This window comes from Amphiprion ocellaris, chromosome 12 (genome assembly GCF_022539595.1).
Source record: "Amphiprion ocellaris isolate individual 3 ecotype Okinawa chromosome 12, ASM2253959v1, whole genome shotgun sequence".
Lineage (NCBI taxonomy): Eukaryota > Metazoa > Chordata > Actinopteri > Pomacentridae > Amphiprion > Amphiprion ocellaris.
The window spans coordinates 18,413,394-18,439,486 of NC_072777.1; the positions used below are offsets into that span (position 1 = coordinate 18,413,394).

Genomic DNA, 26,093 nt, shown 5'->3' on the forward strand with positions numbered 1-26,093 from the left:
TTTGTGGGAACATCTATATGAAATTGCCATTCTATGTTGTCATGATTTCTGATCATCAATAACTAATAAGCAAATGATGCATTTCTGACAATGCCAAAGAGGGGAATGAACAGCCTTAGCAGAGTACTGCATGCTTTTCTTGTTTTTTGATGTCACCTATAATGTCATCTACACTATTACAATCAATTTGGCATTCGTTTAATGCATGCTTTGACTGATTAACTTGTTGATAAATTGTTCAAGTGAAAAATGGTTTCAAAAGTGATTTTGAGTTAGGACTGGGCAATATAGCTGGAAAATCTATAACACTTAAATGTTTTATTTCAGTCGATAATGGTAATTACTGAAATTTTTAATGACCTATTTCTAATCAAGACCTGTAGAAAAAAGTGTTCATTTTGAATTTAACCACTTTAGCCTGTTTATAAAGGTGCATAGATCATAATTTTAGTGGCAGCATAACAATGAAAAACATACACTTTTGCATACATTTAGACAGATAAAAAATTAGTGATAAATAAGGTAAGTTGCTACACTACGCTGAGGTAAAAATTCTTAGTGAGTGGCCAGGACTTGTTGTCACCAGACAGAGATTCCACACCTGCTTTCAAGTCTGTTCCGATGTCAAGTCTGTCAGCTCTCAGTGCTAACACGTGTTGCTTAGATGGAGATTATGTGAAGCACAGGGTTGTGGGTGTTTTTAGACCGTGAAGCCCGTCCCACAAGAGCAACCACCAGTACCTGTCGGTCAAAGTGTCTCAACTAGAGTACTAGCATGCCTATGGAGACTTACACAGCCATTAAGAGTTTCTGTCTGATGCATTTACATAAAACTGTCAATCTATCAAACTTCTTTCAGGCTAATTTTGATTAATAGTCACAATCGTTTTATCACCCAGGATCTTGTGGGTATAGTTTGTTAGTGCCAAAAAAGAATCTTGAAAGAAGCTTCAATTTTTAATTTGTTCATTTCAGTTTCTTCATAGTCCTATTACTACAGTCTCATTGACTTGTGTTAAGAGCATAGTTCAATGCAGCCCAACTAATAAATCTGAAATTTGCAGCATTTGAAGTATGTCAATGTGAAGATATAGTATTTGTACATTTCCAACTTCATTTGAGAAGACTAAAAACTACCTTCTTGTCATCAAATACCTGTTCATTACTTTAGCTTAGCATGGTCGATGACACTGGAGTGATTGGCTGTATGTGTGAATGTGTGAAAATGTGCATGCTCTGAGTATATGTATGTCTGAGGTTCGATCAGAGCAACGGAAAGCTATTTACCCTCCAGTGCACTGAATTTCCCTTGCGACCACAGTCATCTCACTCAGAAAATGACAGTGTGTCTTTGTGTGTGTGTATGTGTGTGTGGTTATCGCCTGTGACATCACCACTCTCATTTTCTAGCTTGTTATTTTTGAGCCTCTCTGGACAGAAAGACTGAATAATTAGAAAGAGTTGGGGATGGGGTCCATGTGTGTCACTGTGTGTGTGAAGAAGACATTTGATGTCTGTGTATCTTCTTAGTCTTTAAAAAAAAAAATGAATTCTGGAATTGTAATTGTGCATGAGGATGCATCTGACTTGATAAAACAGTCCTCTGTAGAGATGCATGGAAGAGGGTTGAGCATCATTTCTGTCTTTGTGAAAACTTAGTTTCTAAGTTATGGTTATTATGGTGGTTTAATGTACACATTTAACAAACCTTTCCTGAATTTTCAAAAAGGCACTCTTTTTGTTATTGTTAAGCTATTACACCTCTGGTAATCCCATATCAAATTTAAAGTTTTTCAGCCATGCCATGTGAAATCTTGTGTTGCCTTTGGCACTGGCAATAATATGCATATAGATTAAGAAATTAAATGTTTCAGGACTGTTTGACCACAAGGTGCTAAATTTGCCTTGCCATAGCAACAATCTTTTATCAGCTTCAGACAGAATTCAGTTAAATTGCAGTTATTATGGAAATGCAGCGATCAGTTTGATTGATGGACTGTGGTCAAATCATGCACCAGCTATGCTCTCTTGGGAGGGAAGAAGAGCCTGGTGATCAGGGTTCTGAACGAGGCTGCCAGTCAAAGGTGCTTTTATCCACAGCTTTAAAATAGCAACATACAACATACATAGAAATGTGCCTGAACGGTAGCACTTTTTCCACATGTAAACTGATCTTGAATTTCCAAAAACTTGGTAAAGCACATGTATACATACACTACCGTTTAAAAGTTTGGGGTCACCCAGACAATTTCATGTTTTCCATGAAAACTCACACTTTTATTCATACGTGAACATAATTGCACAAGGGTTTTCTAATCATCAGTTAGCCTTTCAACACCATTAGCTAACACAATGTAGCATTAGAACACAGGAGTGATGGTTGCTGGTAATGTTCCTCTGTACCCCTATGGAGATATTCTATAAAAAATCAGCTATTTCCAGCTAGAATAGTCATTTACCACATTATCAATGTCTAGACTGTATTTGTGATTAATTTAATGTTAACTTCATTGAAAAAACTGCGAAAAAACTGCTTTTCTTTCAAAAATAAGGACATTTGTAAGTGACCCCAAACTTTTGAACGGTAGTATATATGGAAATTAGTTTATAATTGGCTACATTGACTCTGCACATGCACAATTTACACTAAACGATTTAGCCCTAACCTTGAGAACAGTGGTCAAAATTAGTAAAACAAAGTAAATATTTTTCATAAAGTGCACTATGAAAGATGTGATACAGACGTTTGAGTCTGGAGTCTAACAGCTTTCATGCTGGCTTGGAAGAAAATGGCATATCCATCTTATTGGACACATTTTGTGTGTTAAATGGTATTTTCTTTTTGAAAATGGTTCTGAGAAACATACATCATAGTGGCATTGGCGGCATAGCTTCCTTTTCTTTACTTTTCGTTATAGAACAAACGCAACAAACATAAAAGTATTATGGTCAGGGCTTTTAGCATCAGAAAAAATGTCTTCATTCATAACTGAGAGGACATAAATTAAACATCTGTTGTACCCAATGAAACTTTGTTGGTTTATTGTTTGACAGTAGCTTGAGCCAACGCAAGAATGTGGGAGAGATTGCAGCATCTGGTGTTGTGTTTGTGTAGACTAAAGCCTATTTAAAAGCTTAAGGCCAAATTACGACCCAGTCTGTGAGCGAGCGTGTAAGTGTGTATAAGCATTTTAGTTTTGTGTGTGTTTTTTTGGCTGTGCAGACAGAGAGGCAGACTTGAAGAGAATGGATTTCAAATGGCTGTTACACAACAGGCCACGTCTCTGTTTTATCCAGAAGCTCATGTCAGTATATACTGCAGCCTATTTAATGTTTAAGTCAATGTGAACAAGTAATTTGTCTGTTTTTCATATTTCATATTATTATTTTATTATTTATACCATATTATTTCTTCTGGAATTTGGTCAGACAAGAAACTCTTCTTCTGCAACACTCAAGGCTTCTCCTCAGATTGTTTTTAGTGACAGCTCAGTGGAGAAGTAGAAAGATTTTGTGATGAGATGAGTGAATGGCTCCACTGAATATCTGCTACTTGCTAGCATGCATTTAGTTGGCAGTCAGAGATGCAGGGTGATTCATTCTATGTCGAACTGAGCCAACAGCTATTTTATTAGTCTAGTGAGATTTTAACATGTTTTCATTTGAACAGACTAGTCTGCATGCCAGCTCTGTTATTCTGATGGCAAGTCCACCTGTGTGTGCGTAATTGTGTATGTCCTGAAACATTGTTTTACGATTTCTGGGCATGTTTTTATTTCATGCGTCTCATTCTGATCTTATGCCACTTGGTCTCTGATCAGTCTTTTGTTCTTTTGTACTAGAGTTGACTGGAATACTAACTGGAATTGGAGCCCGATGCCAGTTTATCAGGCCAGAGAGATTTTAAAACGTTTCCATGTGAATGGCCTGTAAACACCAGCTGTTCACAAAAACCGCTGTCACTGTGTGTCCAAATCACTGTGAGACAAAATGGATTCTTCACAGTCTATTTAATTGTAAGCAACCCAACCATACTTTAGACAGAGCTTAAACAGACCGACTGAGCATTAAAATAAACATTTCAAGTGCTCATTTGGCTGTTGCGCACAAATATCTTCCTAAAGCTGTAGCCTGGCACATCATGACTATTTCCTGTCAAGTATGTTACATGGCAACAGTAAAGTACTTGAGAACTATGTGGAAATCAACAATGATGTGTATAGTTTTGAGCAATAAAGTTGTATGCGAGATTCATAAAAGGACACACTAGAGGCTGAGCAACCTTTAATGAAAACTTTTGCCTCCGCTCCTCTGAAATCTCAACAGTTATATATGCAATGTGTTAATAATTAAATTGAGGCAGTAATTTATTTTAGGATCACAGAATTATTAATCAGTGCAAAAATAAAATCTGGGGGAAAATTAATCACTGATTGTATTGATCTTTAACTTCAACACTAACTAAACTTGTTTAGAGCATGTGTGCCTTCCTTTGAAATAAAACAAATACTCACATGAAAGAACAAGTAAAGTACTTTGCGGATACCGAATAGAGTGACCTATATATGTTTTGGGCAGGGGGAATTGATGGGACTCGGAAACACGGCAACAATTTAATCAGTTGTTCCTTGTATTATTTCCCACAGATAAGTCCCGATAAGTTCGCAACGGTCAATTCGTAGTAGGATCGTAATCATGTGATCGTCAGCAGGCATGTGATCTAGTGTTCACTTGTCATAGTTTCAGTGATGCGTGCCGCTATCTTGCAATGATACAGACATGTTTAACAAATCTGTGGCTCCAGACTATAAGCCGCATCACTGCCAAAATCTAATCAATAGATCCTTGTGTCATTTCTGACCTTCCCTGAAAATTTCATCCAAATCGGGTATTCCGTGTTTGAGCAATGTTGCTATCAGACAGACAAACGTACGCCGATTGTCACATAACTCCGAGGCTCTGCCTTCTTGGCAGAGTAACAATGTGTTTATCCATCCATCCATCCATCCATTATCTATACACCGCTTAATCCTCACTAGGGTCACGGGGGGGCTGGAACCTATCCCAGCTGACTTAGGGTGAAGGCAGGGGACACCCTAGACAGGTCACCAGTCTGTCGCAGGGCTACATACAAAGACAAACAATCACTCTCACATTCACACCTACGGGCAATTTAGAGTAATCAATTAACCTCAGCATATTTTTGGACTGTGGGAGGAAGCCGGAGTACCCGGAGAAAACCCACGCATGCACAGGGAGAACATGCAAACTCCATGCAGAAAGATCCCGGGAAAGCCGGGACGCGAACCAGGGACCTTCTCGCTGCAAGGCGAAAGTGCTAACCACTACGCCACTGTGCAGCCCACAATGTGTTTAATACTTTATAATTTTATGACAATGCAACCTTTTTGTGCATTAACCAGTTGGCTCTGTTGAATGTTTTTTTTTTTTTTTGCATATAGACGGTCAAAGTTTAAAAAGCATTTACACAGCATTTAGAATTGTCACTGCTTTATGTAGGCTGATAAATATACCAACATCAAACAGCATTAGTTCTTCAGTCCATCTCTCATTCTCACATGCATACCCTCTTATTGCACTTCTTGTCCCACAAAATGTTGTCCTGATCATTTGCTAACAAACTTACACCCACTGGGGAATGACCATGTTTTGTCCGCATTGTTTGTCTATTCTCCATCTGCTATCCTGTTATCCAAACCCCAACCCCTCCTGCTATCCCCCTACCCCCTCATCCTCACTCTCACCCCAGCCGGTCAAGGCAGATTGCTGCCTTCCCTGAGCCTGGTTCTGTCGGAGATTATTTTTTACTGCTGCCCTGTCAAGAGCATGCTGTATCACTCTCTGGCTCCTCTGCTGTTCAGCAGTGGACAGGAATAACCCTCCAGAGGATCATCAACAAGACACAGAAGATCCTCAGCTGTTCACTGCTTTCTATTCTATTCTATTCTATTCTATTCTATTCTATTCTATTCTATTCTATTCTATTCTATTCTATTCTATTCTATTCTCTGTATATTTAGGTTATATCTAAAAGTCCCTGCATACAACTACTGACGGTCATCTGCACTATTGCCTTTGTAGCATAGTTGAGTCACATGGAGCCACACTCTCAATGACTCGGTCAAAGTTGTCAGGTGTCACACCCCTTTGCACCTCTACTGGCCTTGTAGTAGCAGGACAATTGTCCTTGCATTGTCACCACACTGCTGCCTGAGCTTGCCATGACCCTTTGGCAAGTTATATTTGTGTACTTAAACTTTATATATTACCTTCAGGTCAACAGAATTTGTTGAATTAAAATAATTATTTTGTAAACTGAATTGCACTGTCCATTGCAGCCATGCAGCATAAACGGGATCGTCCAGATCTCCCATTCCCAAGCCTGCTTGTATGCAGACTCTTTAAGCACCTTAAGTGTTTACAGATATAGAAAGTGGCCTAACATTGGCCTAAAGGAGATGACCAAGACACTGGATTTGAAATATTTGAACCGTGGTAACTCTATTGTAATAATACTCCATTTTACAAGTCTGTTTGAGCTATCTCAACTTCTTTTTTTCATTTATTTGATGCTGTCCTATTCTTTCACTTAAGACATTTTCTGACTTCATTGTAGGTGGAAGTAACAAAGCCTCAAACAAAACCTGATGAAACTTGAAAATATCCTGGTATTTTTCGATTTTAATTGTTGCAGTATAAAAGAATCAAAAGAGAAGAGAAATTTTTTAAATCTCTTCAAAACGAGAATGTAGCCAACTAAATTCAATTCAACATGAGCTCAACATAGATGTACAAACCAGACATTCAATGTCATAAATATGAGATAACATTTATTTACTAGCCGTGTGGTTTCTCACAGGATTGGTGTGGTTATTTGTTGATACTGTGTTGAGCTTTAGAGTTTAAAAAAATCTCTTATCTGATCCACATCTGATCAAAACAGAATATGACACACTGCGATGCTCCACATACAAGCCTCACAGGCTGCATTAGCTAGCTGTGTTGATCTATGTTTAGCTGCTGGAGCTGCCTAACTGTCCCAAAGTTGTCACCATATTACAAGCTACCACTGAAAGCTCTCTTACTCACGGTCTCACACAAACACACACAATCACGTCTTCAGCATGAATACAGGTAACAGTGACTCTTTGTAGGAGGTTTGAATGACTGCTCTAAGGTTACTCTAAAAGACACTTTTACACTTACACACACGCACGCACGCACGCACGCACGCACGCACGCACGCACGCACGCACGCACGCACGCACGCACGCACGCACGCACGCACGCACGCACACACACCAAGCAGCTTTCTCGCTTTTCTAATTGCTGCAATGTGACACTGCTTCCCACATCATGAGAAGAAAGGAGGATGTACTTGCAGAGAGAAAGGATGCAGTGAAAGACAGGGTGGTGAAGAGAGACAGGAGAGAGAGAGTTAGCATTTGACCTACATCTAATGTTTGTATCTATATGCATCTATCTGTCTGTCTAGTGGGCTGTCCTCTTCCTAAGTCTGTCTACTCCTGAACATATCTATCTGCCTTTGTGATCAATAGTTGTATTTTTAAATATCAAAGCCCATTGCAAAATTAGATGTTTCAATAATTGAAAAATATAGTCCAACATTCTATAGATTCATCCATGTGTACGGTTTGATCAAATCCAAGTCTTCGCGAATGACACACACTGTGGTTAGTTGTAGTGGTGCTCTGCAGCAGAAAACAAGACTATAAACTGCATCACTGCCAAAATCTAATCAATTAGTCTTTGTGACATTTCTGACCTTCCCTGAAAATTTCATACAAGCCCGTTTTTGAGTAATGTTACAAACAGACAGACAGACAAACCAACGCAGGTCGTCACATATCTCCGCTGCGTTCCTTTGTGGAGTAATAAAAGAAATTTTGATAAACTGGATTTGAATCAGCTCCCCCGGCTGAATTACTATCATTATGTTCGTTTTAAAATCAGTGACAAGTGGTAGAAGTTTAAAATTCAACGCGTCCCTTTAACAATGTTTATGCAAACCAGCATGAGCAATAAAATCAGAGCTTTTTCTGAAGGTATCAGTATGTTATGAATTTTTATCTCATACATTTTATCTTCTGTGTTTCCAGGTTTTCCAGATTGCTTATGTCATCATAAAGGCAGCCAATTCACCTCGCCCAGGTATGCATTCTGCCATATAATTTGTATTTTGACAGCAGCATACAGTTTCAGTTGTTATCATTACTGCTTTGATATAAGGTCAGGCAATGACTGTGACTGAAGTACAAGTTACAGATATATTTCCTGCTAACAGCTAAATGCCGTGATTAAAGTCTTTTGGGTAAATTCAGTAAAATACATTTTTACTTCTGTCTTGATGTGCAGATGTTTAAATTTGAAACCACGCATTCAAAACATCAGTATTTGTCTGAATAACTGTTGGCATCTGTTACTGTGTTTTCCTCTAAACACGCACCTTTTGTCATCAATTTGTGAGTATGTGTACAGCTATGCATAAACACAGTGTTAATAAAGGCTGAGTGCAGGAGTCGGCTTTTGTATTTGCAGAGGTTACATTTAAAGGGAGAGTTACAAAAGTATTGACTATTTGCCCAATTTTGTTGTCTCTCATGCTACGAATAAACAAGTGCCCACTGGAAGATTATTCCACAACATTAAAAGTCAAATTACAACTAGTTTAACAGTAAGAGTTACGAATAATTAATTCTTGTCAAACTGTTGTTTGTGAACCACATTTAGGAAGCCGAAGTTTACGACAGAAGCACAAATTCCTTTGTGATTCTGGCATTTTCCAGTAGTAGCCATTTGTTGTATATTTGTTTAAAAACTATTACATTTGAAAAGTACAAAATTTGTAAAGTAAATGAGTCATAAACTATATTATGAATGCTATATCTCTGCAAATTCTTATTATCGCTCTGTTATTCATTGTAGATTGAAAGTTTATTTAGATTATTATTTGAGATTATTGTGATCAGTGGGGTGTATTTGATGCTACGGTATAAGCAGATACAATAATGGAAAGATGTTGTGTTTACATGACAATTATGGTGATAATGGCTGGTATGATGATGACATTGAAAGTGAATTGTGCTTGTGTGCAAGAAGTGTCTTTTCTCTGTTTAGTATTGTTCCTTTCATGTGGTGTAACAAAAGGTAGCTGCTATGTTGTATGTTGATACTGTAGGCTAGAGCACTGGCTCTTCATATATATTCATCTATACTCTGTTAAGTGCCATCAAATCTATTAGTTTTTTCCATTAACTGGACTCCATTTACTTTGCAGTCAACCAATCCAACATCATAGTTTTTTAAATGTTATTGACAAATATGGAATTTAATATTCTGTCAATATTCTATGTATATTAAGGAGTATCACCTAACAGAGGCTTGGATGTCCATCATTACATTTATTGATCTCATCTCCACATTACACATTTAAAGCATTTCAACAATATTTCCTCCACCAATATTTTTGTCCACAGGTAATTGGATCTTGGAGCGTTCAATAGACGGTGTGACTTTTGAACCCTGGCAATACTATGCTATAACAGACACTGAGTGCCTGACAAGGTTCAATATAAATCCAAGGACGGGACCTCCATCCTACACCAGAGATGATGAAGTTATTTGCACATCCTTTTACTCAAAGATTCACCCGCTGGAGAATGGAGAGGTAACACTGGAAGTTATTACACACTGTAGTCTCTAACTGGATTTAGTTCAGGGTTGACAGGATTTTGGCAGTTGTTTGGGCTGACTCAGGCTGGGATTCGTGCATTGAGTCAGGTTTGGTTGGGGTGGATTGGGTTGGGAGGGCAGTACAATGAGTTAGATTAAGATGAGTCTACCTAAATTGCTCAAAGTTATGACAGATTTATTGTTTTGCGTTGTCTGAGTACTTCTCAAAGCATGCAGAATTTGAGAATTCAACCAGCATAGAAGCTACAGAGATGCGCTTGCTTCCAACAAGCCAACAGTGCATCATCCCATAGGGTTCATGCTGATTTATTGGAAGGTTTGCTTGAACTGGAACATGTGTCCTTTTGGTATGACGAACAATGCATGCGTTTATATACACTGCTACTGACTGCTGGTCCAACAGAACTCAGATTCACTGCACCCCACTGTAACGTTTGTTTTTTCTGCGACGGGTAAAAGCAAAAGGACCCACAACAATACAAACACAAACAAGATGAACCTAAATTTATATTCCGGTGGCTTCAGACAGCTACAGCATGTTTTCGCTCTGTGCAACACCAGTGCAGGTTGGTCAGAGTTTTATGTTGGTGTTGAGTTGCAGTGGGTGGAGCTCCATTGATGCGGGAGGACTTTGGTTTGCTTGGTTCTCTGAGAAATGAGCAGGGTTAAGTTGAATCAGGTTGAATGTTGTTTAGTTGAACTGTCTAGAATTGTTTGATTTCTTTAACTAAGCCCTGCACAGCATTCCCTACATGGAGAAGGCGAGCAAGAACATTCTAAAGTAGGCAGAGATCACAGTCAGGTTGGTAGGACTGGTTCTGAAACCCAGTGGCTGCTAGACACACATGACGATCTGGGAAACAGTAGTTTACTAATTAGAGGGAATGAAGGGTAGGTGTGCATGCAGATAAAGATCAGGTAAGGAAATAATGTGCACTACTGTTCTGTAATATTAACCAATGATTGGAAAAGAAGTTTATGATTTATTTTTTTAAAAAAGTACTCACACTGACACATGTGCACACAACTGTTTACTACTTTTTTGCTTTGATCAGCCGCATGTGATTGCATCCAGTAAGACCAGCAAGGCAAGCTTGCTGTAACTGACATTAATAAAGAGAAAGAGGACTGCAGAACACACACAAACAAACTCACATATACACAAATGTGCAGTGAAAACAAATTAATCACACATTTACATCCCACACAGGACTCTAATTGTAGATGCCTGTCTGAATGTGTGCATGCATTTGCAAGGGTGCTGCTGTGTGTTCTTGCACATGTCTGCATACAGCGTGTGTCTTCTTGTGTGCCTTTACTGTATGTGCTTGTGTCCTGTGGGGGAGCGCCTGAGGGGGTGCGAGCTGGGAGATGTCAAGAGCTGCAAGTAACGACGGAGGTGTCTGGATTTCTGTGTGTGTGTGTGTGTGTGTGTGTGTGTGGTTGACAGCTCCCGAGCCGTCTGATCACAGTGAAACCATAATGAGTCGTAGGCGATGTGTCACAGCAGCGCACACACATTCACAATGTCACCCCACCACTCATCACACACACACCAGCACGCACACATACACAACCAGCACCTTTGTTACTTCCAAGTTTGCAGCTTACACCCATCAAGTTTTCCCCCTTCACGCAAAGATGCACGTGCACACACACACACACACACACACACACACACACACACACACACACACACACACACACACACACACACACACACACACACACACACACACACACACACACACGCACACACACACACACACACAAGCGTGCGCAGACACACACACACAGACACACACACACACAAACACACACACAGTCAGCCCACTGCAAGATTTTTTTTTTTTTGTTTTTTTTTTTTACAGATGCCAAGTCTTGCTTTTGGCCACATTATTGAGACAGACAGATGGACAGTCAGACAGGCAGGCAGACAGAAACTCACACTTATTATGTGGCTGCATGTTGATTATTGGTGATAGAGAATATAAATGATTGCTTCTCCCACTTCTACACTGATTCAGAGTCCCATGTTGTTCTGCTTTGCAACAAATTAATGAATGTTTGCCTTGTCCCACAGTGTCTTTCAATGTTTCACAGTGGCTGTATAAACCTTAGTTTTAGTCCTGTTTTAAGCGATCTGTTTCAATGTTTGTAGCTTTAATGCAGCTGAGCTGCTGTTGTCCATGCTCCCTTCAGGAAAAAGACTCTCTCTGCATCTGTGATTAACATGGAGGAAATCGCTCAGTGCAGAGCTGCAGGTTGGCAGTAGCTCTGAAATGTCTCCTAGTTAATAGAAAGTCTTGATGGGCAGTATTTCAGTTTTTCACTTTCACATTTCAAACTAATTCCACTGTCTAACAACAGAAACTATGTAAATTATGTAAATGAGGAAACTTCAATCAGATTTTGGCAGTAATAAAGAGTAGAGAAAGTAGAAGAATAGCAAACAGGTGTAAACATGCTGTGATTAGGTTGCAGTAAAGCACAAAAGATGCCATTCAAACAAAGTAATCCACACAGTCTTTGTTTATTGGCTTCAACTTAAAGTTTCCCCATTTTCTGATTGTCCCACAGTTTTACACTTTCCACAGAGCTCTGACCTGTGGGCATATGATCAAAGGCAACGGTAAAGTTAGCCACATTACCGTCGCAATATCCATCCATCCATTATCTATACGCCACTCAATCCTCTGTAGGGTTGCTGGGGGGCTGGAAGGCAGGCTGCCTTGGAAGCAGTGTGCAGTGATGAGGCAGGAATTTGCAGTTGTTCATTTTAATAAGTATTAGTTACAAAGTTTTCTGTGTAGAATCTGGATAAATTTGGACTCTTTTAAAGCTGTAGGACTGTAATGATAAGGGGAAGCTAGATGAATGACAGTAGTAAGCTTTTATTTTGTAGTTCCAGCTTTATAAAACACACAAAACACTGTAAAAATGGATTCTCACCATATGGGACCTTCAAGGTAAACCTTTGCTGACACCATATAAGTGTCTGTCAGAATTTTATTATTATTAGTGAACACTACCCTTTTCAATGATTTCCACTGAAGTCATCATCTGCTGTTCTACTATAATCTCAATACCAATCTCCATGCTAAGGCTTTGGCATTAAACCCTCAGGAACTAAACTGATGTTACAGCTGTAGTGCTTGAGAGTGAGAGCTTGAGATAGCACAGAAAGGAGAAATGAGAAACATTGTAGTGAAGCACACATTGTTTGGAAACAAAGCATTTCCATGAAATATTGTAAACTTGTACTTGTGTTGGGCTGCACGCTAGCTTGGTGGTTAGCATTTCGCCTTGCAGCTCGAGTCGGCCTTCCCGGGATCTTTCTGCATGGAGTTTGCATGTTCTCCCTGTGCATGCATGGATTTTCTCTGGGTTCTCTGACTTCCTCCCACAGTCCAAAAACATGCTGATGTAAATTGGTGATTCTAAATTGTCCGTAGGTGTGAATGTGAGTGTGATTGTTTGTCTGTATATGTAGCCCTGTGATAGACTGGTGACCTGGCCAGGGGGTCCCCTGCCTTCACTCTAAGTCAGCTGGGATAGACTCCAACTCCTCCACGACCCTAATGAGGATTCAGTGATATATAGATAGTGGATGGATGTACTTGTGTTTCATTCACACTTTAATCAGTTGTTCAGTTGTTTGTGACAACAGTGTTCATACATTTCAGCAAACTATCAAAAGACAGGAACGGCATACAAATCTGTAAGTTCAGTGCAGAGTTCGACTGAAAATACAAACGACTCTATGAATGTGCAATAAATAAATTGGAAGCAGCCAGATACAGATTAACTCCCTGGTGAGCTGTCCAAGCTTGATTTGTGTACATTTTGTGAGGCGCAGGACAGCCACCTATATAGGTCCAATTTCACTATGAACTATGGGCAAGTCCCTATGAAAGGTCTGCAGACATGCAGACTTACAGAAAGGGCACATAATAGTGTCAGAGTTGACATCAGAACCTTTATGGAATTGATGATTTGACAGTGGGACAGTCTGAGGCCGTCTGTGAGTGTGGAGACAGAAGTTGGAATCTTGGCAACATCTTGATGCTTTATTTGAAACCACTGATAACAAGTAAAAACGGAGGAAAGACAAAGCATGTCTCAAAAGAGTGGTCTTATATTTTTCAAATTTAAGAGCAAATGCAAACGATGCTACCTGTTACGGCTCATCCTTGATCCGCTTACACTTTTTTTTCCTTTGGCTACTCAGAGAAGGCTTCTTCTATCCACCCCTACAAGCAAACTAAAAGCACCTTCAATGTGCTTGTCTCAGCCACATGCCTCAATGTTACTCTGCTCTTTCATGCCAGTTTAACTGTTGCTTTGTCTATAGATCCATACATCTCTCATCAATGGTCGACCGAGTGCAGATGACCCGTCCCCGACCCTGCTGAACTTCACCTCTGCCCGCTACATCAGGCTAATGTTGCAGCGAATCAGAACACTGAATGCTGACCTCATGACTCTGACTCTCCACGACCCCAAAGATATTGATCCCATTGTGACAAGACGGGTGAGGCTCAGAATACAGACATGCCACTTCTTTTCTTTCTTTTCTTTCTTTTTTGTTCAGGAAAGTATGGGAATCTGTTTTTATATATGTGTGTGTGTGTGTGTGTGTGTGTGTGTGTGTGTGTGTGTGTGTGTGTGTGTGTGTGTGTGTGTGTGTGTGTGTGTGTGTCTGTGTGTGTGTCTGTGTGTGTGTGTGTAGATATAAATATAGATATATATATATACATATACAACCGTTCACAAGTTTGGAGTCACTTAGAAATGTCCTTATTTTTGAAAGAAAAGCAGTTTTTTTCAATGAAGATAACATTAAATTAATCAGAAATGCAGTCTAGACATTGTTAATGTGGTAAATGACTATTCTATCTGGAAACAGCTGATTTTAATGGAATATCTACATAGGGGTACAGAGGAACATTTCCAGCAACCATCACTCGTGCATTCTAATGCTACATTGTGTTAGCTAGTCATGTTGAAAGGTTAATTCATGATTAGAAAGCCCTTGTGCAATTATATAAGCACATGAGTAAAAGTGTGCGTTTTAATGGAAAACATGAACTTGTCGGGGTGACCCCAAACTTTTGAATAGTGGTGTATATAGTGACTTACAATTTCAGGCAAGATTTTTATTTTTAATGAGTTGTTCTTTTAATTTTTTTTTTTTACTTCTTGCTCATGTAGTTATATTTTACTTGACATTTCATACACAGTCAAAGCATTCTTTGTTTTGTGAGGGCATCCTTTTTTAAAGTTGAATCTCCACTAACATGAGAGTACAGAGTGCTGCTTTAATTATGCCTCTTAATCTGCTATATTGGTCATTAACACTGAAGCAGTCATTCTAACATGTTTTGGCTCTCTCCTCCTCTCTCTCAGTACTACTATTCCATTAAGGACATCTCAGTTGGAGGGATGTGTATCTGTTACGGCCATGCCAAAGCCTGTCCACTCAACAGTGTTACCAAGGTAAAATATGTAACTTTCTGTTTCTCTCTCTCAGTGCAGCTGACAACACCATCATGTTAATGGAGCTCTTCCATAGTGCTGAACAGCAGCAAAGAGAGCCCTCAGGCATCCGTTTTTTGTCTATCGCCTTAAATCAAGCTTTCGATATGTGTGTGTGTGTCTGTCTGAAGGGGACACAGGTGACACAGTGAAGCATTGTCTCTCGTGTCACTTCAAACAGCGGATTGTTTGATACCAGACACCTGGGGTCCGTTTCACAAAGCAGGTTCAACAAACTCTGAGTGTAACCCTGAACTCCGAGTTGATCTACTCTGAGATAGGAAACTCTGAGTTTCCAGGTCCAGAACAGCTGATTTGAGTTGGTTTTATCAACTTGGAGTAGTTTCACCCGGAGTTAAAGGCGTGCACCACAACTATAAAAAGCCAGCATCAATGGAGCCACGATTTGACGAGTCACCATGGCAACGGGGAAGTGGAGGGCTGCGTTTTTCACCCCACTTGAATTGGAAATCTTAATGCGCTCATATGGCGAGTTTGAACATGTTTTTAGGAAGAAGTGCAACACCGCTGCAGCTGAAAAAGAGAGGGAGATGGCGTGGGAGAACATTGTTGCCCGGGTCAATGTGTAAGTTTAAATGTAGTCCTTTGCAATCACAATAATATAACAGGGGAAAACTGTTTGAATGGTAGCCTATTAAGTAATTTCATTTCAGTGCAATCCCATGGGGGAGAAGCACACGTGGCAGCAGCTGACGATGAAATATAAAAACATTGTTCAAACAGGTAAGACATAATCTCATGGAGCTACCTCATTTTGATCATGTTTTACATTGTAAAGTAGCCTAAATATTAAGTGGCTGTTTGACTGTGCAGTTTTTTTTATTCCACACACAGCCTAAATGTCTGCATCCATATCATGTTCTGTTAAATAATGAAGCCTATTTAAACTGACACAGACTTCTACTCAGCCAACAGAAAGAAAGCAGATGCCTGTAAAAAGGGTGGTGGCCCAGCACTGCCACCTCTAATCACACTAGGAAATCCTAAAAAAAAAAAAAAAAAAAAATTACTAATCCCAATCTGAGGTTGCAGCACAATGTCATTAACAGAATATGATTCAAAATTAATTTAACAGATCTCTACATCATTCACCTGCAGTCCTGTGGAACTCCTCCTTGATGGCTCTGAGAGGTTTATTTCCAGGGAAAACCACAAAGATGGTAAAAGTCATTTCAGGGCCAGGCACACTTTTCTGACCGACCTGCATACAGTTGTCTTACTGAAGTGCTCTGCATCTCCGACATTATACAAAAAACTTCAATTTGCAAAAAACCGCAGCACAACACACAATATCTGCTGGGATATGAGAGCATGACTGCAGTTGGTAATGCTGCAAATGTAAGGACGGATTAGGTTGTATGTAGATTATGGACTGTGACGTGAAACGGTACCGCTCAAAAAGATAATTGGACGGAAATGCAAGAACATCTACGCATGGTCTGATTACAATCTCCCGACGAATATTTAATTCTCTGCACAGTAATGCTGCTCCTTCATACACTGGATAAATAATGAAAGGACATGCTATTTTGACAGACAGCAGAACTAGGCTACTCCAAAACTCGTCTGCTGACTGACTGAATGAATGAGGAAATCAAATAGCGTGTGTAGCTGAAAGAGGGCGGAGACAGAGAGAGAAACTGGAGGTTTACTGAGAAAAACCTGGTCCCGACCAGGTGAGGTTCATACAGTCTGTTACTACGGTAACTGACCGAGAGTTTAAGTTACCTCTCTCTGTGAAACAGGCTAGAGTTACCCCTCTTTCTCTGGTTTGAGTTACCTCCCTTTTTGAAATGGAAAACGGAATTTCCCTCATTTCAGGGTTAACAGACTCAGAGTTTTCACTAAACCTGCTTTGTGAAACGGACCCCTGATCTTTCTCTTGTTCTCCCATACCACCAATACCACCACACACAATGTACAGTCCTGCACCCTTTACATGTCCTGAGGCTGAACCGAGGAGTCTAACTGATCCCTTGGTGATGATGTCAGTGACAATAAGTGATTTCACTGGTGTGCAAAGAGCTTCACTTTTTTTCTTCTCTCGTATGTCTGCTTCCCATCTGTAAAGATCATATTACTGAAGACTTTCAACTAAATGAAAAAGTGGAAAACATTTGCTTCTTGTTTTAATGGCTTCACATGTACATTTTGAAAGTTTAGAAGATATAATCACTTTTAAATATAAGATGTCAGATGCTGTGCAGCTACACACACACACACACACACACACACACACACACATATACACACACACACACACACACACACAAATATATATATATATATATATATATATATATATATATATATACATACATATAGGGCTGGAACTTTAATGCGTTAATTTTGAATAATTAATTAGAGCAAAATAACGCGTTAAAAATAAATAACCTAATTATAAACTTTTAGTTCATGAAAAATATTTTTGTTTATAAATAAAACATTATGTTCCTAAAAAAAGAACCATCAAAATGACATTTATCAGACCCAGAAACTATGAAAACAAATGGAATTTATTGACTTTCAACTTTTTGAACGTCGTTGAACTACTTATGTTTATGCTATTTGCCATACAATGGAAAAACTTAAGTAAATCTAGGCTTTTAATAATCAGAATCACTTTTTTCTATATGTTCCATTTGAAAATTGTATTGCTTTTATAAATTTTAAATTCTAGACATGTATATGTCTATTCATTGATTCAACTGTCAACCGAAATTTATTTGAATTGAAAAACTTTATTTATTGTGTCAAATAATGATTTTTGACAAAAATCCAATTAATTGTCTGTAATTATGAAACAGGCCTGGACAAAAATGATGGTACCTGTAACTTAATATCTTGTTGCACAAGCTTTTGAGGCAATCACTGCAATCAAACCATTTCTGTAACTGTCAATGAGACTTCTGCACCTCTCAGCAGGTATTCTGGTCCACTCCTCATGAACAGACTGCTCCAGTTGTCTCAGGTTTGAAGGGTTCTTTCTCCAGACGCCATGTTTCAGCTCCTTCCACAGATGTTCAATAGGATTTAGATCAGGGCTCATAGAAGGCCACTTCACAATAGTCCAATGTTTTCCTCTTAGCCATTCTTGGCTGCTTTTAGCTGTGTGTTTTGGGTCATTATCCTATTACAAGACCCATGACCTGCGACTGAGAAAATTACTGAATAATATGTGTAACTGTAGTCACAGGAACATCAAGCTGCTTGGAGATGGTCTTATAGCCTTTACCTTTAACATGCTTGTCTATAATTTTCCTTCTAATCTCCTGAGACAACTCTCTCCTTCACTTCCTCTGGTCCATGTTTAGTGTGGTACACACCATGTCACCAAACAGCACAGTGACTACTGTAACCCTATAAATAGGCCGACTGACTGATTACAAGTTTGTAGACACCTGTGATGCTAATTAGAGGACACACCTTGATTGAACATGTCCCTATGGTCACATTATTTTCAATCTTTTCTAGGGGTACCAACAATTTTGTCCACGTGTGTATATACACACACACACACACACACACACACACCCACGTATATATATATATATATATATATATATATATATATATATATATATATATATATATATATATATATATATATAGTGGAAAGAATGCCATGAGTGTGTTCAGATGTTATATCTACCAAAGGGTGCTACTTTGATGAGTCAAAAGTTTAGAACACATTTTGGTTTCTAAATTAATTTTTTTTGTCCTATGCTTTCATTTCAGAGTACAATGAAACATTAACATGCATAATTTCCAATAAAAACCTGGAAAAATTGGGGTGTTCTAAAGCTTTTGACCAGTAGTTTATATATACAATATCTTGTGTTTTAACTACATTTTTACTGGATTAGTAAATATTTAATTATTTACATTATTTGTCTAAATTTGGCACATTAATATGTGTCATTCTATTTTACTTTCATGTGACTTGGTAGAAATTGTCCTTCACCCTGTGTTCCCACAAACCATTTAGCTCCTCTACTTTAATATAAGTTCAAACAATCCGTGCAGTAAGTCCTGGGCAGACTTTCAGAAAGCAGAAAAGGTGGAGACCTGTGAGATGATTTGTTGATGATCGTCAACAGAACATTTGTTCAAATGCATGCTCAGCACAAAGGCAGCCTGAAGCTAGAGCTGTAGCGTTGAGTCTCAGATAAAAGGGGCAAATTTACTCGTGCCAACAAATCCAGACTTGGCTCTGGCTGGGCTATTGTACTACTCTCCTCTCAGTTAAATCTGGCACCCTCACCACATCAACCAATTTACAGAAAGTCCTAAATTGAATTACTGAACCTCAAAGTTGGCAAATATCCTGCTACACTCTGCTTTGACTGTGTTTAGTTTAGAATTTATTTCTCTCCTGGGAGAATAGTGAACCCATTTGCTACTAACAGAAAAATCTTGAAAGGGAACCAAGTTCTTTCATTGCAGTTGGCTCTCCTGTGAATACATTGGTATTTGATAGCCTTTCAATAGGTCATGCATGTCAGTAATTACCTATTTGCAGCCCTCTATTTTTTACATTTATTTGAATGTTTCAGTGTCATATGATGGTAAGCAAAGAAGATAATTTCCTTACCCACTCACAAATTTAACAACATTTTTGTAGTGTATAATACTGAATGAAAATATATTAAATAAAAGATTTTATTAGTGCACTTATTGGTGTAGAATTTCACATTGCAGCAGTTATGAAAACAAACCTAACTATTAGGGATCAAGCAGTCAAAAGACAAACAGGTACAGCTTTACTTCTAAAATATGCCTTATTTTACCCACCAAAACATATCAAAAATGCAAATGAATGAAAATACGCAAATTTAGTGAATAACCTGCACTTTAAAAGAGGTCAGCCAAACAGCATAAACTTTTGCTTTATATTTTGAAAATTTAAAGAGTAGCGAGCTGAAAGAGAATCTAAAAGGCACCTTGAGTTTGTTAGGTTTGTTGTACAATGTTATATGGTTTTCACGTTACAATGTGAAATGCCTCAAGATGAAATATGGTTTGAACTGGCACAATATACACCACTATTCAAAAGTTTGGGGTCACCCAGACAATTTCATGTTTTCCATTAAAACTCACACTTTTATTCATGTGCTAACATAATTGCACAAGGGTTTTCTAATCATCAATTAGCCTTTCAACACCATTAACTAACACAATATAGCATTAGAACACAGGAGTGATGGTTGCTGGAAATGTTCCTCTGTACCCCTATGGAGATATTCCATTAAAAATCAGCCGTTTCCAGCTGGAATAGCTATTTACCACATTAACAATGTCTAGACTGCATTTTTGATTAATTTAATGTTATCTTCATTGAAAAAGCTGCTTTTCATTCAAAACAAAGAACATTTCCAAATGACAACAAACTTTTGAACAGTATAAATAAAACTGAATCAAGTTAAATTGAATTGAATTGAAATAAAATCGGGGGATTCTTTGTGTGGAGTTTGCATGCATGTGGGTTTCACATGCATAGGGCCAAAATTGATGAATCAAAAAAGGTAAACAATAGATTTCAACTCTGAGATAACTTAATCTCTTGAAATGGAGGGCTGTAGTTCTTTAATTATGTCACAATAATCTTTGCAAAGTTAAAGAGAGATGGTTGACAACCTTCAGCATTTCTGTAATCCAGGAAAGTAGCATGTGGTTAAGCATGCAGTACAAGCTCCTTTTGCTAGGAATTCAACAGATTTAGAGAAGAGGTGGCTTCAGTGAAAATTATATTTACCATGACTCAGATTGTTACAATATTTAACATTTTCGTAAAGATCATCTTTCAGAAAACACAAGATCCATTTAATTTAACGCAACTCATGGCTGACAAATGTGTGACACTTACAGCAGTACTGTTGATGCATATATATCATGTATTTGTGTGTGAATCTGTGTCTGTGTGCATATAGAAGTTCAGCTGTGAATGTGAACACAACACATGTGGGGAGAGCTGTGATCGTTGTTGCCCAGGTTACCACCAGCAGCCCTGGATGGCAGGAACCTTCCTCACTCGACATGTCTGCGAGAGTAAGAAACATAAATAAATTACCTACCTAAATTCTTCACATCACCCCACTACCTTACATAAATTCATCCACAACACATTTCCTCTTAAACAGAAACATGTGATTCATCATATTACCTTAACTTGGAAATACCTGTTTATTGTAATGTAGCATACTATGAGTTCCCACCATTTTCTCTTTGTAAAACTTTGTGCAATATTAATACAGCAAAACTACAACTTAGGTAAATGCCATCTACAAACTTGTACCGTGAAGCAGTGAACTGAAATTTACATTCTTGCCAGATAGTCAGAATCACTCTTTGATGTAAGACCGTATAAAGCCATCAAACATCACCTTTGCATCCATTAACCTTCATCAATGATGTAGCAGTAGAGGGATGAGGTTAGAGGCTTCCACCTGTCATCATAAAACTAAGGTTACAACGTGTAATCTTCATTTTAGTTCACACAGACTACACCTTCTGAAAGGCTCTGTCATCTTAGTGGCCTGACAACTGCTTCTGCTGCCTTGATACTGACACAACATGACCTAAGGGACAAAGGATTCTGACTGGCACAATACTTAAAGAACCAACTATGACACACTCAGTCCATTCAGGGAAGGACCCCAGTGTCTGAACAATTTAATGTTTGCACAGCATGAATGGATGTGATGACAGCAGGTTTAATCACCTTGGTTCACAATTGTTGTTAAAAGTGATATAAAGGAAGGGATGGAGAACTTTTTACCTGAAATGTGGCATCTGTGGAGGACTTTATTGCCCAGAGGGCATCTTAGTACAACATAGGGGGCAGTAGGGCTCCATGACAGTGGGGAAAACTGACATTATTGTATTTTATTTTCCCGCTATAAATATTGCAATACAAAAAATACAAGGATTTTCACCAGACTACTTAAATAGCTGCATTTGAAAACAAGAAAAGCACTCAGAAAGCGCAGTGCTCCGCCAAGGCTGCTCAGACGTTGCATGATTTCCAATTTGTGAAATCTTTCAACAATTCGTGGTTCACAGCGGTGGATTTGTTGTAGGATCGCAATCATGTAATTGTCAGCAGGCAGCTGACGTAGTGTTTACTTGTAGTCATCGTTACAGTGACGACTTGCTGCTATCTCGCTCTCAGGGTATAAGCTGCATCGCTGGCAAAATCTAGTCACTTGGTCCTAGTGTCATTTCTGATCTTCCCTGAAAATTCCATGTAAATCTGTTAATCTGTTTTTGAGTAATGTTACTAACAGACAGACAAATAGACAAATCAACACCGATCATCACATAAGTCCGCCATGTTCCTTGGCAGAGTAATAATGAATCATTCTAGATGCCTTTTGATGTAGAATATTGACTTTTTTTGAGTGTGAACTGTTTTGGAAACATCCTCATATGGTGTAGCACTGGCAAACGAATCTGAAATAGTTTTTTGTTGTGGATGGAATTCAGGTCTGGCTTTTCACTCGTCATACAGAGCTTTCTGATGCTGAATTGAACAAATCAGTTGTGTTGTTCAGTGTATTGGAAGACAACTGCAAGACACTACAGCAACCAGAAACAAGTACCTGTTTTTTTTTTTTTAATTAATGCTATTGTTTCCGTGCACATCACAGTTATGTTGATCTTTATTTAGATCATCACACATATATATCACATTTAAATAGACTGAGCTGTGCTTCACTCCCATGTTGTGCTACACTCCTGCAAATTAACAAATCATCATCAAAAGAAGATATATTGTTCCTTACTCACCTTAATTCAGAGCATCTCCTAGAAACAAAACATGTCATTGCACCCAAAAGGATATGTTTGCAAACCATCTGCTTATTGAAACACTCCCATTTACTAATATTCACATGCAGGATATGATAGACAGTAGTTTGGTGTCTGTACACAATGACTCTTCTAGTCTTCACGCAGTTACTCCAGTGCAGCATCTTAGACAGGTGTGCGACCAAAAATTACTTGGAAAAGAATGAAATAAGGCATTTTAATGTCACATTTACCCAAGTTGATACTGAGTGATTATATCATAACAGGCTGTCTTCCAATCGACCATGCTTATTTCATTGTTGGAAGCCAAAATTGTGATTGTAATTAACATTATATTCATTGTGCAGCTCTACAACTGACACTTCTATGTTCAGCTAAATCTTTCTTTTCAGTGTTTCTCTCCTGTTCCTTGCTTATTTTGCTGTGCACATGTGAAGTCTGCATATCAGCAAACTCTGTATCTTCTAAATAACAAAGTCAAAAAGGAAAATACTAAAGCTGCACATCCAAGACCTCCTAACCTGGACTAAAAGTAAATTTTCTCTCAGACATCCTTCTCTTGTAGATTAGTCATGAAAAATGAAGACTGTTGTTTTCTTTTTTCCTCAAGCAGCAAAAAAGTTGTAGCATGATGTTTTTGAGTCATTTGCCTCTACATCGTATGTGGCGTGGCTGTGCATGCGCACATCTCAGTGTCGATACTGAAACTATATATCATGCAGCCCTAGGGGGAAGCTCAACAGTGGCATGTTACACAGGTCAGCTTTGCCAGCTCTGTGATCGCTTTGAAATGAGCCAGATTAAAAGACAAGATTTCCACTACTCCTATTCCAACAGAGCTGTGAACACTGTCTGTGTGGATTAGCAGTGGTTGGAGGGTATCCATGCCAACTCAGGAGTGTTGACATCATATCTTTCAGTGAAACACAAATCTTTTATTATAACATAGACCTTATAAAACAGTGTGCATTGTGTCAGGATGTGCCTGCTACTCAAAGTATCTGCCATTCAAACCAACCATTCTGGACTGAATTTATTGTGTCCTAAGTACCCGAAGCAACATTCCCAATCAAAGCTTCAATGCAGTTTTCTGAACACATCGCAACTTGCACAGCTGACTTGTGTAATCCTTGTTATTTAGAACCTTTTTTTTAATGATATCCACAGTCATGTCACACAGAGCCAGTAGTTTTATCAAACTCAACACTGAATTTTAGACTAAATGTATCACACTACACAGAAATGGTCAGGGAAGGACGAGTGAATAGAAAGAGCATTTTTTTCTTCTGGAACCCTGTAGATGACTCATAGTCAGACTGTAAACCTTACGGCACTATCTGAAAAGCAGGATAGGATGTTTTTCTCAACTTCTGAGCAGAAGAAGTAAAGGGATTAGAGAAGTGCCCCCTCTGGCTGCATATGATATTTTGATGGAGGAGGCAGGACTCAACAAATCCTATCAAATACAGCTCTGCAGCTCACCAAGTTTTTGTGTGTGTGTTTTCAGAGTGTAACTGCCATGGTAAGGCAGAGGAATGCTACTTTAATCAGACTGTGGCAGATCTTTCACTCAGCCTGGACATCCACGGTCAATACAGAGGTGGGGGCGTTTGTATAGGCTGCCGTGACAACACAGCTGGCATCAACTGTCAGAGCTGTGTTTCTGGATACTATAGATCCACTGAGGTATGTCTCATATGAATGCATCTCCTTAGTGTACTTGAGATTTTACTGTTTCAAAATGTCTACCTTCTTCACCTGTCCAGGTGAGTGCTGAGGAGCAGGACCCCTGTACCCCCTGCTCATGTGACCCACATGGTTCTGTCAGCCAAACATGTGTCACAGATTCCAGCCAAGCTACGACCAGTATGCACAAATCTTTTCATTCTGTTTCTCTGTATGTCTGCATATCATTTGTCTTGGAATATAGATCACTTCAGCCGCTCAGTAGACACGCATGCAGACATTTAGAGCATGCACACAATTCACATTTAATTCATTTTAAAGTGGTCCTTCAGTAATTCCAACATTTCATCGATTCATCCCAGCTTGATTTCCTATGGGACTGAGGTTAGTCAGGTTCAGCAGCACGCACAGAAGCTTCTGTTACTCAAAAACGTCTACAACAGAACAGAACTATTTATATTGGAGATAATTTTACTCCTCTGTGTATTTTTGCTGTTTTTATGTCAAGAAATTGGAGCTATTTTTGGTGCTGCCTCTTCAAAGAGATACACATGCTGTCTCACTCACACTGTTTTTAAAATGAGTGTGTCTGTGTATGTGTGTTTGATTGACAGGCCAGCCAGCAGGGTCATGCTGGTGTAAGGAGGGTTTTGGGGGTCTGCGATGTGACAGGTGAGAGACACACATAAGCACACACATATACCCATACAGAGGGAGATAAGACACATAGTGACAGGTGAGCAGAACCTTTCAGCTGCTGTCTGCTCCAATTAGTGTTTGGAAATTACCAGAAAGTTTGCATTAAGATCTTTGATGACCTTTATTATGGCTCTATGTCATTGAGTAGACAGTATGCATTTGGGACCAACTGTTTCATTTGGTAATTTCAGTTCTGTTTTTCTTTGACTACAACATTCTTTAATCTGTAATGGACCCTGTCTGAGATCAAAAAAGGCCTTGTGATACTACATTTCCTGTTAAAATCACAACCTGTGAATCAAACTACAAACAACAGAAGCACTTTTAATCTGACCTGTAAATCTCTGAACAAGATGCTTCATTGTTAACTTGTGGATCAGTTGTTGTGTTTTCATTACGCTTTGTTGCTGTGATTTCTGGTTGGATCATCTTCTTTGCCTATAAACTCAACATCCCCGTGGATATCATCCAAATCCAATCTAATCTAAACGAACAGCCACATCTAAACGACTCAACTTTTCCTCTAAACTTTTTAATGACCTACGAACAGGCCAGCAGCATAAGCACTGTCTTTAACATCACATCTTAAATGCTGTTTAATAGAC

At 38.8% G+C, this 26,093-nt stretch overlaps 1 protein-coding gene across 7 annotated transcripts in view; it reads left to right on the forward strand.

Moving 5' to 3' along the window:
• The window catches only part of lama2 (laminin, alpha 2), a 308,893-nt gene that overhangs the window by 74,846 nt on the left and 207,954 nt on the right, over positions 1–26,093 (forward strand). For all 7 annotated transcript variants that reach the window (XM_055016148.1, XM_055016150.1, XM_055016149.1 and 4 more), the window contains exons 4-11: positions 8,142–8,193; positions 9,519–9,709; positions 14,090–14,269; positions 15,145–15,234; positions 21,225–21,342; positions 24,611–24,789; positions 24,870–24,969; positions 25,404–25,461. In XM_055016148.1, the coding sequence (XP_054872123.1) occupies positions 8,142–8,193; positions 9,519–9,709; positions 14,090–14,269; positions 15,145–15,234; positions 21,225–21,342; positions 24,611–24,789; positions 24,870–24,969; positions 25,404–25,461 (968 nt within the window). The remainder of the gene's footprint in view (positions 1–8,141; positions 8,194–9,518; positions 9,710–14,089; positions 14,270–15,144; positions 15,235–21,224; positions 21,343–24,610; positions 24,790–24,869; positions 24,970–25,403; positions 25,462–26,093) is intronic.